Source organism: Branchiostoma lanceolatum, chromosome 3, assembly GCF_035083965.1.
Source record: "Branchiostoma lanceolatum isolate klBraLanc5 chromosome 3, klBraLanc5.hap2, whole genome shotgun sequence".
In the NCBI taxonomy this organism is placed as follows: Eukaryota; Metazoa; Chordata; class Leptocardii; order Amphioxiformes; family Branchiostomatidae; genus Branchiostoma; species Branchiostoma lanceolatum.
The window spans coordinates 21,408,593-21,421,706 of NC_089724.1; the positions used below are offsets into that span (position 1 = coordinate 21,408,593).

At 43.5% G+C, this 13,114-nt stretch overlaps 1 protein-coding gene across 2 annotated transcripts; it reads left to right on the forward strand.

Moving 5' to 3' along the window:
* Window positions 1-5,080: 5,080 nt before the first annotated feature.
* Window positions 5,081-10,703, forward strand: LOC136429313 (uncharacterized). 2 transcript variants are annotated; one of them, XM_066419170.1, is made up of 3 exons: window positions 5,081-5,237; window positions 7,482-7,925; window positions 9,731-10,703. In XM_066419170.1, exons 1-3 carry the CDS (start codon window positions 5,142-5,144, stop codon window positions 9,962-9,964), a joined length of 774 nt encoding a protein of 257 aa, XP_066275267.1. In that variant the 5' UTR covers window positions 5,081-5,141; the 3' UTR covers window positions 9,965-10,703. The 2 variants fall into 2 exon arrangements, with proteins under 2 accessions (XP_066275267.1, XP_066275268.1); XM_066419171.1 differs by having other exon boundaries at window positions 7,485-7,925.
* The last annotated feature ends 2,411 nt before the right edge of the window (window positions 10,704-13,114 follow it).

Below are 13,114 nucleotides of genomic sequence, written 5' to 3' on the forward strand. Positions count from 1 at the left end.
TAGGTCTCAAGAAGACCTACCCATATACCAAGTATGAAGACAATCCATTCAGGCATTCTCGAGTTATACTGTTCACACACACACACACACACACACACACACACACACACACACACACACACACACACACACACACACACACACACACACACACGAACGCTGTGCAAAACATAACCTTCTCGGCGAAGGTCATAAAAGTGGTCAGAGAGGCGCGAGGATGAACAAAACTTAACACACAGAGTATGGTATACTGAAATATAGATTGTTCAAGTTTGTTCTTTCAAAACTTCTTTGGCAAACAACATTGGTATGGGTTGGTATCCATTTTCTGAAATGTTTCTTGTATTTTGCAGCTGCTTTTATCGATTTACAGTATGGCCAAAAACATTTTTTTTTTTTTTGGAAACGAACGAAAATTGATGCGCGCGCGGTTGCCATCCATATAATCAAGTCACCATGGCCTAATCTATGCTTGCTCACGTACACCTTTAACTAACTTACACAGGTCACAACGTTGACAGTCCATTCATTTACTACTTGCTGCTGCAGAAGAATTATTGCACTTTTGCATAAATTATGCAAATTATGAATGAATTTGCATAATTGATATCTTATAATATTCCACCCGCCATAAACTACATATGTTACTTGTATTTGAGTTCTGCTGCAGTACCAAGGTCACATACCAGGTAGCCCAAAATTGACCTTGACCTTCGTCTTACCAACATCTACCCACATACCAAATATCATCGTGGTCCATCCAGAGGTTCTTGGGTTAACGTTATGCTGACTACAAACGTCCGGAAACACAAACACACAGACACACAGACAGGCACACACATAGACACACAGACATGCCAAAAACTATATCTCCATTTTTCATGGAGATAATCATGGAGATAAAAATGAACTTCAGGAAGATCATCATTTTGAAATATGCTCGTGTAAGACGAACTGTCGCACCCATTTGCAGGTATGCTGAAGTGAAACCACTTTTTTCGTGTGAAGTCTGTTGAAGTGGAACAATAAAATAACCAGCTATTAAATCAACCAAAGAATACAATAGCGGTGCGTCTGTGCACGCGTAGAGCCATGAGTTGGCAAAATCTCATAACAGCCTACGGTTCTGACTATTAATACAGCTTGTTGAAAACGGAAAGGACCAGTTATCCTGAGTAAAATGCCAGACACTAGGGGGAGACTTTGGCCTTCATCATCAACCCACTCGACTATGGGAAACCGGAAAACACTTTGTACGTTCTGGTAAAACAGTTGCCAATGAGCTGTACAAGATCAGGACGGTAATTAGAAAAATATTCCCTAACAGAGCCGACGAAATTTAGCTGCAGCGAATGTTACATGGTGTAAAATCAGAAAATAACTTGGCAGATAGGTATAATTGATGTCCTAGTACTTGCTTTGAATGTTGATGTAAACCATTGAAATAAAAAAGAATCAATTTCAGCCATCTGTAACGTGTAAGCATAGCTGTACTGTCCCGCAGCTTGACCTCTGTTGCTAAAAAAAACAAATGTGTTATTCCGAGAAAATGCTGTTTTTTCTCCAAGAGAATCTTGTTTGTTCCGAGAAACGTAGTCTTTAATAGGCAACATCGGCGCCTAAACTATTAAGCTATTGGGTGTATCTTTACAAAGGTGACATGTTTTGTAATAGTTTCATACCTAAGACATGTGGGGCCCGACGAATCGACCTGTCTCTTTAGACTTGGTCCTCGGGCTCAGTTGGGAATGCCCTTTTCCTGGCGGTCCTCTTTTGAAGATTTTACGTTTTGACATTACTTACTCTGTGCAAGTAACGGCTCTGTGCAAGTAATGGCGCGGTGGCCTTGTGGTTAAAGTTGTGAACTCGGAACCTGGAGGTACTGAGTTTGAATCTCTGACAGGTCCCGATGTTGTGCCATAAGGAAAGGCACTTTACATCTATTAATATCATCTCACTCGACCCAGGTGTAAATGAATGCCTAGCTCCGGCCTCTTTTTCCAAACTGTGACAAAACGACGTTCACATAACTTTATATCATGTGGCTTCTGTAGAAAATAAAATGGTCCGCTAAGTTTTCATGATAGTAACGAGAAATCCTTTATTGGTAAAATATGTATTGTACAGATCCGTGAAATTGCGAAGTTATCACTCCATCACACATGCGAAACAACGGGCCGCATTGATGCGTTGTTATCAGATCTTGTAAACATTATCCCGATGGTTTATCGATTTATAGGTAATGGACACTGGATCTAGATAACAAGTGTAACAGTTAAATTGATTAGAGTGATACTTGGCGCCATATATGCTCCTTATAACCCGATTAACAGCAGATCACATTGTCAAGCGGACGAGGACAGCAACATTACAAGACGCAAGTCCCGTGGGACGGTCGGCCCTGAGGGACTTTGGCCTCAACTTAACTCTTTAGCGAAGATAAGCGGAAATCCATTACCAGTAATGGTCGGATAGGTGACTTGTGAAGCAATAAAACTCTGCGACTCACTCACTCACTCACTCACTCACTCACTCACTCACTCACTCACTCACTCACTCACTCACTCACTCACTCACTCACCCACTCACTCACTCACTCACCCACCCACCCACCCCCCACCCACCATTCGCACCGACATTACAATGCCTCTGCCGTATCGACTTTCAATGGTAGGTTCTGTGCCTACCATGGTGGCAACGGGTGGCGGGGAATCAGGGTTCGATTCCGGAGAGGGAGCCTGAGAAACGGCTACCACACCCAACTAGAACAGAAATGATGGCGGTACTGGGTTGGGATACTGATCCGAAGTGTGCGGTCTGTGGGTGTTACAGTGTACGTTACACAACACAGGCGGGATAAGAACTTGGACTTCGTCTCTGTCCTTCGTAAAATCTTCCTCGTCCCCTCTAAGCCCACGATGCGTATGTAGGAATGTTCTGAGCAAGGACGATAAGTTAACTATCATAACACAGCTTTCTAAGAATATGCGGGAAAAAGCGAAGGACAGGCCCATGGGGTTGTTGTATTCTGCTTAGTTAGCACATTTGAATGGCACATGTCTGTCTAACACATCACTAAACCACCTATTAAGACTGAATGGCCGAGTCTTTGTTAATGTTGTGTTTTTACCTAAATAGAATGTGTCGTTATTCTAGATTGTTTTGGACTTGATCTCTCCGGCGACAACCCCGTCGGAAATGTTCAAACTTGATCGGATATTCGTAACATTAACGTCGGACAATTCTGCCAACGATCAAAGCTGGCGCAAATGTTGACACCAACGGTGTCACTGCAACACCAAACATTTAGTTATCGCTAGGTGCCCGTGAGCCGCATCGCCACCCTCCAACTCTTATGTGATTTCATTTTCGTGTTTATCGATACGGGCATCTTTCGTAACTGACGTCGTCCTCCTATTGCTATGCCCGCGTCCATGTTTGGCTTTCCGTGAAACACCATATAACATCTGTACATATTCCCACCGACGACATCCACCAATCGCAGTAACGCACTTTTCACTACTCCTCAAAGAGCAAAGTCGATCGCTTAAGCGTCGATTTTATTGCAAAGGGTAACCATAGCCTCCAGAACCTCACGACTACCTCAGGCCTTCTTGTGTGTATCAAAGAGGATTAAGATCTTCGCGTCTTATGTATTATGAATTCTTAGGGGCGGCCTCTGTGCTGACGTCACGCGCCAAACGGGAGAGGAAAGTCAGGTATAAAACGACCCGTCTAGCTCGCCGTTTGGCAGTACTACCCGGAGAGCTGTATCTGGTGACCGTGATAATCATCTTGTCTACTAAAACGTGAGTAGAACTTGGTGTCTGTGGCTGTGTGAATCTGACATCTGTTGGTTTTTCTGCTTTTTCACTACCAACAGTACTTAGTGTCGCAGGCTGGCGTTGATACCGGATGCTCGGTAGCGGTTAGTGTGAAACATATTTCAAAACATTTCCTTTCAAAATTACCGTAAAAATATAATAATATATAGGTGTATCATAGATATTGTGACCATGCTCATCAACTTGGATGTTTGTGATTTTTGTTTATAGCGACTTTATTACATGGTCCGTGTGAAATAACTGATTCCATTAAATTCCTGACATTGTCGGCTCTAAAAACTACTATCATTGGAATAACAAAGCAGACTTTTTAATCGTGAAATGAATCGTACACTCACAGACGTTCGGAACAAAGGAGGAAAATGTTCCTTATCAGGCAGAGACGTTTCATTTGGTGGGTTATCTGTCATGTCAGCGGGAGGCTTTCTGTTTATCGACTGACGCAAACGACCTAATGACTAGATTGCCATGGAAAGGGCAGGGGAAATAACAGATCAAGTCGGATATTCCCCTACACAATACTCGACAAAATACGCCTTTTGTATACCTTCTTCCTAACAAAACATCACTTTCATGACAGCATCTTCCATTCCACAGAATCGTCGACCTAGATTCTACAGATCTAGATTCATCGCGAAATCGCTTGTATGATATTAGATATTTGGCCCGGTCGTTAACACACATAAAGCAAAGCTGTGATAGAATATCCGCCATATAAGCTGTCCCTTAGCACTCTGATAGCCATCGTCATGTCGCTAGGAGCAACACGGTTGTTGCTGATGGGTTCTGGACTGCCCGGCCGGGAGAAAAATAACACATAGCATACAGATAGCGCCAAGTCGCCACCTCAAATTCTGACCCGCCCGGCGGAGCAAGGGAAGTACTGCGATGTACATACAAAAGTTTGTATCCTTCCGTGTGGCGGGGCAGGTTCCTTCGTGATAGCATCTGGATCTGTCGATATTAGCTAAAGGTGGGGGAATTGGTGTCATTAATATGTGCATATTGTGTACCTGGCGGCGTCTCTAAACATCCTGTTTCCCCATGAAGGATCACATCCACTGGTGCTTGTGATTCCAACTTGAAGCTATTTATGATAAGACGATAAGACAAACATATAGCATCTTACTATACTACAGCGTTAACAGTAATAGCACGATGCATATGTAAACAATAAACGTCTTCAACTAAGATGCTTGGATAAACATAAATGAAAGACGGCAAAGAAATCACGGCAGTCTTCTTCTGTTCACAGCTAGCTGCTGGTGATCTTGCTGAGTCCGTCCTGAAGGCAACATGATGCAGACTCCTATCTTGCTGTGTTCCGTTATCCTCGTTGGAGCCGTTTGTGGGCAACAGTCGGAGACGAACAGCTTTCCACAAAACGGCAATGTAAGTGGTGTGTATGTGTGAAGCCTCAGTTGACCTGTTGGCTAATGATACGTAATTTTATGGGAAATGGGCTTATGGTACCTTCTTCGGTTTGGGCAGGAGCGACTCAAATTTCCTACAAAACTGATCATGTCGCAACAAGTAGACTACTGACAGAGTGCCTACAACGCAACGGAGAGCCATACAGCGACAAACAGATCGCAGATAGCTAGCACACACGAAACAGAACGACGCTTGAAGTCAAATGTGGAAAGGTTCAGGTGTGACAGGTCGTTCAGTGTAATATAACAAGCTGCTGCCGCGCCGCGTGACTTCGGAGCTGTCGTGTTACGACGAATGGTTGTTATACTGGCTATGTAGAGGCAGATGCAGGTACGAATAGACCATGTAGCTGTGAAAGGAAGCGACATCGCTAGTTGTGTGCTAAATCATTATTTTCTGGATTTGTTTATTCCGTAGTACATGAATGGGTTTCCTTGCCATTCACAGTGTTATCATGAAACTCTATCTTTCTTGTTAAGTTCCCCCAAAGCCGTCCTTTTCAGCGACTTATCCGCCAAAATGCTTGACTGAAGGGTGATAAATGGGGCCCTGTAGTTTGGCGACGAATGCAGCTTTTAGTGCAAACTATTTTCCTGACCGGAATTCCCTATCTTTGATTTATCTCATGAGATGTTATCCCTTCATGTAGACGTCGTAAATGTCCATCTCCAAGGGAGGCTTTCTTTTACCAGACGGCGGATGGTATCTTGTTTCTCTACATTCAAATCTGATGAACTGAAATCTTTTCAACCTGCTCTTGTGTACCATATCATATGAGACACTTTGATTGTTCACAGATTCATTCTCGGCTCCTCCTTAAGAGTTACGTGATTTCTGCGTGCGTTTTCATCTTGTGCGACGTACATCCTTTCTTTCCTTCTTCTTCAGATATGGCTAAATATAACCAGATAATCATGGACAACCTCGTGGTTAGTACTAGCTTACCCTGAGGATTCAGCACGTTCAAGTTCAGGGCATTGGGATATTTGATTGATGCAATACATCCATAACGCTTCTTTCTTAAAAGTTGGATGGAAGCCTTAAGATAAAAGAGAGACTTGAAGGGGTGCTTGAGGCCAATGTCGGAAGCATCATCCTAGCCGACGTTCTGCTAACTCAAAGTCTTCGCCATAACTGTTTTTCAAAAGGCCTGACTTTGATTCACAGCAGTTATGGAGAGAGTAAGTAGGCTTTCAGGGAAGCAGTATTGACGCAAAAGATTCCAGCTCGGTGAGAGACATTGGAGATACGATTGAAAAATACTCTTTTTTTCAACAACACAAGAGAAGTATTTTTCCTGGATAAAGGCTAATGTATATACTTCTCAAAATAGGTCCAACTGCAATGTTTGTTTTTTTTTGCAGCAAAGATACCTCAATATGGAAAAATGATCAGATAATTTGCAATTAAGATTGAACGGAAGAAAATAACGTTATAATCGATAAGTATGAATGATCAGGAATGAATGAATGAATAACCTTTATAGAGTAATAAGTGAAGGGTATTATTGACAAGGTGACAGTGGTCGTCGCCTTGCTATTATAACGGCTTCTCAAATCAAAACGACCTGGTCTAGATATAGCTTGTTTTTCTAAATTATTTGCCCATAGCGTCACTTGTCTGTGGGACGAGGTCCATATCAATGTGCGCACGGATGTCAACCATGATAGTCAGTCAGTTGGTATGGTTTTAATGGAATGGCTGTTTTATGACTGAACGACTGCAATCGATAACTGTATCTTTCCCCCCACTTTAATCCAGATAAAGACCGTACGCGATGTATTTTGTTCGGCTTTCCTTATGTAATGGGTCCTGATTACGGATGCCTTACAGGCATAGCTGTACTTTGGAACTGCGCTACTGATCAGCACAGGATACTGATCTTACGGATAAGCGTCATGTTTCAATCCGACAGTAGTACGCAGGACGTCATCATAAGTGAAAACATGCCGTAAAAACTAGTGCCTCCAGATACGCTTTTATATGTTACTCTGGCATGTTTGAACTTCCGTTGAAAGCTAAATGTTTGAATGTCATGTCCATTTTTATTTCATGGTTGATGATATCACCGCTATCTTGCGTATTACATACCCGTGGTTAGGGTTCTGTAGTTTTCGTTTGTGGACATACTCTCAGTACTTGTCATGTCTGGTGATTTGCATATGTTGAGTAGTGACGTAACTTGTCGGTGTTTTCTTTCAGCAGAGGAGGCTGTCTCCCGGCCACTCGGCGGCCGTGCTACGACAGTTCCTCCACCTGGAAGGGGCGGTCGGCTCACCAGTCTCTTCGTCCGACGGGCGGGCCCTGGAAACCGGAGACAAGAGAAGCTTCAGGAACGGTGTGGGGAAGAGGGACGGCGAGGAGGACGAGTCTTTTCCCCAGAACGTCGGAACAACCGAGTTGAAGGCCGAGGCCACCATTTTCTCGCGAAATGACGACCACCACGACGACGTCAAGGGAACGAAGGCAGCCTCAGACAAGCGGTCGTTCCGCAACGGAGTTGGAAAACGAACCCACTTCCGCATTGTCGCAGATGCGTCACTGGATGGACTGGAGGAACCGGAAGCACTTCGTCAAACTGGGAGTGACCTGAGTAGTCCGTCACGTGAACTTTGGGAGGAAGTTCAGGGAAAAGACGACGGACAGGTTTGTCTACTTATGATCATTTTCCGTCATCAAAACTGAGCAGAACAGCACTCATACACTTCTGTTGACGCAACTAATTACATTACAAATTCTATCAGCCACCGTGTCCGGCCTAAATCTTATAATATTTTTAAGAATATCATATTCACAGCCTCATTTAGAACCGTTCGATTGCCTAATATTCTTTGTTGACATCTTAGAAAGGCATCCATGGTCAGATACATGCAGCTAGTCTTTGGAAAACTCTATATCAAGTTACCAATACAATAGGTTTTTAGGATTCACAAAAACAGTATCTGAAGAAACAGAACACTTGCTTCAGGAGTTGAGTTCCCCTTTAATTTCCCTGAATGATTCGAAAATTCATCGATTTTGCCAACAAGATATGATATGATTTATTGACAGTAAAATCATGTAGTTCACTGAAACCCACGGGCCGGCTCTTATGGGTTCTTCCTTCGGACTCGATCTGACCTCATCGATCATACATGTGTCAATAACCTGTCATAAAAGTCGTCATCAACCGACATTCCCCGCGCAGGCACTGCCAGATAGGGGGCGTTTGCACGTGGCGGCCTCGCGTGACATGGTGCGGTATTATTGATTAACCTGACGCTGATAGGGCACTGTTTAGAGTCATAACTCAAGTCAACGCGTGACTATAGTAGCGACCTACGGACACGCCTTTGTGTCACGACATACGCGTGTGCACAGAGGCGAGTGTCAGCTCTCCGTGCAAGGGTTGAAGGGAGAGATCTCGTCCAAGGTTTGGCCGGTGACAAAACTACGGCTGGAGATATTCATCGGGAGTAGGATCTGCTTTTAGTTTTTGAAAAAGAATTAAGATGAAGAAATTAAAAACGATGTCAAATTAAATGCACCTTTTTTGCAATGAACGCCTTATTTGTATACAGTATCTACAATTTAAACGTTTTTGGACATCCAATCCTTCCTTGCCGAAACGGCTACCAATCAGAAGAAGGTAACGGTCTCTCTCTCCAACCCTGCATGGAGAACAGACGCTCGCCTCTGTACACGCTTGTAGGTCGTGACACAAAGGCGTGTCCGTAGGTCGCTAACATAGCAAGTGTTGACTTGAGTTATGACTTTAAACTGTCCCCTATCAGCGTCAGGTTAATCAATAATACCGCACCATGTCACGCGAGGCCGCCACGTGCAAACGCCCCTATCTGTCAGTGCCTGCGCGGGAAATGTCGGTTGATGACGACTTTTATGACAGGTTATTGACACATGTATGATCGATGAGGTCAGACTGAGTCCGAAGGAAGAACTCATGAGAGCCAGCCCGTGGGTTTCAGTGAACTACATGATTTTACTGTCGATTAATCATATCATATCTTGTTGGCAAAAATCGATGAATACTGTAACACAGGTCTTTTGAAATTATTCAGGGAAATTAAAGGGGAAATCGATTCCAGAAGCAAGTGTTCTGTTTCTTCCATTTGTGATCCAATTTTTGTGAATCTCAACAACCTATTGCAACTTGACAAAGAGCTTTCCAAAGATCTGGCCAAGGACGTCTTTCCTGGGATGACATCTAGCGAGATGTTTTTAAAGGCCAGCTTGTGGTTGCCAGTGACAACATTTAGAAATAACATACTCCAGGCGACTGACTATCTGTTCCTTCTGGCGTATTTTGTCGGAATTGCAACCTCCCAATCCGAAGCGTCCGTGCCATTGCGTTATTAAATACACAAGGTCGCATTGCTTATCTACTGGTGTCTAAGAGGCGTATAGTGTATGGTTGGATTCTGTGCGTTAAGACCAGGCCGTTGTTTCTCCAGTGTTCCGCCTGTGGATCAGACGGCAGCGGCGTGTGCGTGCTGAGAGGTGTGTGCTGCCGCCCTGACTCCGGCTGTGTGCTGCGGAAGGACGTCTGCTCCAGTCTTCCCGACCACGCCCTCTGTACCAGCCGCCAGCACAGCGCCACCTGTCGGACTGACGGGAAGTGCGTCGCGCCGGGAGTGTGTTGCCGTGCCGCTGACCAGGCTTGCCTCCTGGATCCAGAGTGCGACTAGCGCGCTCCAATCCAGCGTCCAGCGGGATGCCATACTGTCAACACCGTTTGCCTACCATTAGAATTCAACTTCTATCTCGTATAATACACCACAGTCTACAGTAACCACTGATATTATGTAGATGTTCATTATTTCCTCAGATACAATGATAACACAATAATCCATACAGGTCAGTTCTGCTTACACGCTTACGCAAAGCTCTTGCACATGACCACAATACAATAGACTAGTCATTATTTATGTATTTCAAGTTTCTAGTATGTAACTGGAACTGGCATGGCACAAGACATGTTCAGAAAGATTCTCCCGACGGCCATTTTCATCATGGTCTATTGTAAGCAACTCTATGATCCGCAGGCATATCTGTGAGAACAGTCATATGTCAGGTACACATTTGGAATTATCATTTCAGCGAACTGTCTACTTTCGTTTGCTTACGATTCAGTTGTTATATCTTTCCTATCTAAAGTTGGCTATATTTGGATGTAATCATATGTATCGAAAGATGCTTAGAATTAAGAATGCACAAATTGAACATATTTCTTTAAAGAATATAGCGAATAGATCATTATCTTATTTAAGGTAGGGGCCGTGACAATATATACGCATGTTCAGTCAAAGGAGAGAGTTGCTTAACGAACAGTCTTCATGGCAGCTGGATTAACATGGCGAGAAGAGCGTGACAGTGAAACCGACATTCCATACGCATAAAATATAATTTTTCCTGCTGTAGTGAATCGCATCGAGAGTTCTTTTCTTGTCACTCTCTAATATCCATACACTGACAACTTGTCAGTGTATGGATATTAGAAAAAAATTGATCGCAAATGAAAAGATCCCGGCATTAAGAGGTACTGAATAATCTTCACACTGTGATTGATCACTGCGCGTTTGAGTCAGAGAGGGGGGTGTATTCAGGAAAAGTAGCATTAGTTGATATCAAAGCTCAAATGTAATGAACGGATTTTTATCATTTTGCGGTTTAGTCTTGACTGAATTTTGGAAACACCCGGGTCCAACGTACGTATTCGCTTTCAACGTACTTCGTACTGTTGCGCTTGATCTTATATTATCTCGACTACTGTATTATCTGTAGCTAACATATCGTTTCCAATTAACCATTTATGAAGACTGTATGCGATTCCGTTCTTCCCGGCCCTTCCATGACATTTTACTTCGTCCACGGGAGGACCGTGTCCATGGACGGTTGACATGATGGAACCGACATCTTTACTTTCCCCTGTCTCTTTGCACATGTCCAGGAAGATGATGAACGAACGGATCAAGCCAGTCAGCAAAGTGGCCTGTTTTAAAAGAATTCTAATGGAATCGTCCGTCAACTGACGACCTAAGGTTCGACTTTTGTGTCCAAGGTCACCCTTTGTGTGCCGTCCAGCTCTTTCCTCCCTCCACCATTAGTCTGTGACGTCCATGGAAAGGAAGTTAAGTTTGCAAACTGACAGATCTGATAGGCTGGAGATGATTTCCACTCCAGTACAAATTGAGGCAATTTCAAGTTCTGCACGTATCATTCAACTCGTCTAAAGTAGCCATGGAATCAAAAGCTAGCGGTTTTTGGATGAGGTATGGCTCTATCCTTATCAGATGTGAGATACCGTCAAGACAATATTTCAACGCTTCATAGCTTGTCAAGCTTTTGACAAAGCATAGAAAAAGAAAAAATACACTCACCGAGACCGCCGAATATGAACAATCGTCTTCAACTAAACCTGTCTACATATGTTGAAACACGCACTTAGAAGTCCCATGCTCTGTCGCCGTGGCGGCGTTTGTAGACACACTTTTTCCTATTTTCTGTTTTATGAAATATGATCTGAGGAAACCAAGATATGGATGAATATACATATGGAAGTCTTAAAGTGATTTTCTGCAATTTTGAGTCTTTGAAACAAAGCAGTGTAGATTTGTCATTTCCGATGGTGACGTAAAGCCGACGGCCCTGTGTATGAGGGAGCTTCGGGCGCGCGTAAGCCTCAAGCGTCAAACCTCCGCACGTAAAAGAACCCAAAACACTTGTCGGGAAGAGTAGGGGTGGCCCGGTGTGCTTGGCCAGAAACGCGAGCAGTGGTGAAGCCGCATTGCACTACCACTAGCTACTTGAAAAAGCATCATGCTTCACCTCAATTGAGGATGACTGCTTTACCTTACTTTACTTTACCTTAGATGTACAAGATAGGAAACAGTCTACTACAAAAAATCCTCTAGAAACTACTGCGTGCAAGGAAATAATGTACCGGATCAGATGCAATATCCAAGAAAGTAGTAAAAAAAATCAAAGGTAAAAGAATAGACCTTCATTCAGTGTGACGTGTGCAAATACGCACGGATATGACTACAACAAAGCCGAAGTCAAGTGAAATACTGAGGTAACATTTCAAACAAATGATGTGAAAAATACTATAGAAATTTGGCAAAAGTTGTTTCATACCACAAGAATCAGAAGTCTTCCAGTGTGCATCAATTGTCAATTTTTGACTATGACAAGACTTTCATATTCAGAAGACATGAGGAAAAAAATGAAGGCCACACATTGCCCTCGTTGAACATGCTCAGAATAATGGGTGCGTATCATGGCGGATGGGGAAATATGAGTGTGGCTTCTAAACCTGCCGTAGCGGGAATCACAGCTACATAAATACATCGAGTAACAAATATCGTAAATATATTCCTAGATATCTTCTCCTCGGGTTGTCCTAAACATAACACCATCATTATCTCAAGGGTGTATAAGTTCACCCGTGAAGGAGGAAGCTCTTCGCATTGACTGTCTCTGTAATCAGCTAGTCTTGGCGTGAAGTGCGGAAAACCTACTAGTGGACAGCCTGATTCGGTCGGACACACAAGTAGTCTCGAGACTTTGGGGCTTTTCACTTCCTGATGTCAAAACTACACATATAGACGGGAGTTGGCAGTTTAAGTGTGCGAGGACGAAATTCTTGGCAATCCGGGAACCCTTGCGCGAAAGAAATATCCAGCGTCGTCATTTACCTGACTTGTGCGTCGTGACTTTTGTAGAGGTGTGGGGTTATAGGTGATTCACCCGCAATATACAGGTGCCTTTCTACATTACACCTTGGTATCACTAAGTGTGAAATGACGTGCCATCAGTTGTACAAAGTCACTCGGCCA

Excerpts from the sequence above, each read along its gene's own strand:
- LOC136429313 (XM_066419170.1), top strand. The coding sequence starts at position 5,142 with ATGATGCAGACTCCTATCTTGCTGTGTTCCGTTATCCTCGTTGGAGCC. Across the intron at positions 5,238-7,481 it reads GCTTTCCACAAAACGGCAAT|CAGAGGAGGCTGTCTCCCGG; the intron begins GTAAGTGGTGTG and ends GTTTTCTTTCAG. Across the intron at positions 7,926-9,730 it reads AGGGAAAAGACGACGGACAG|TGTTCCGCCTGTGGATCAGA; the intron begins GTTTGTCTACTT and ends TTGTTTCTCCAG.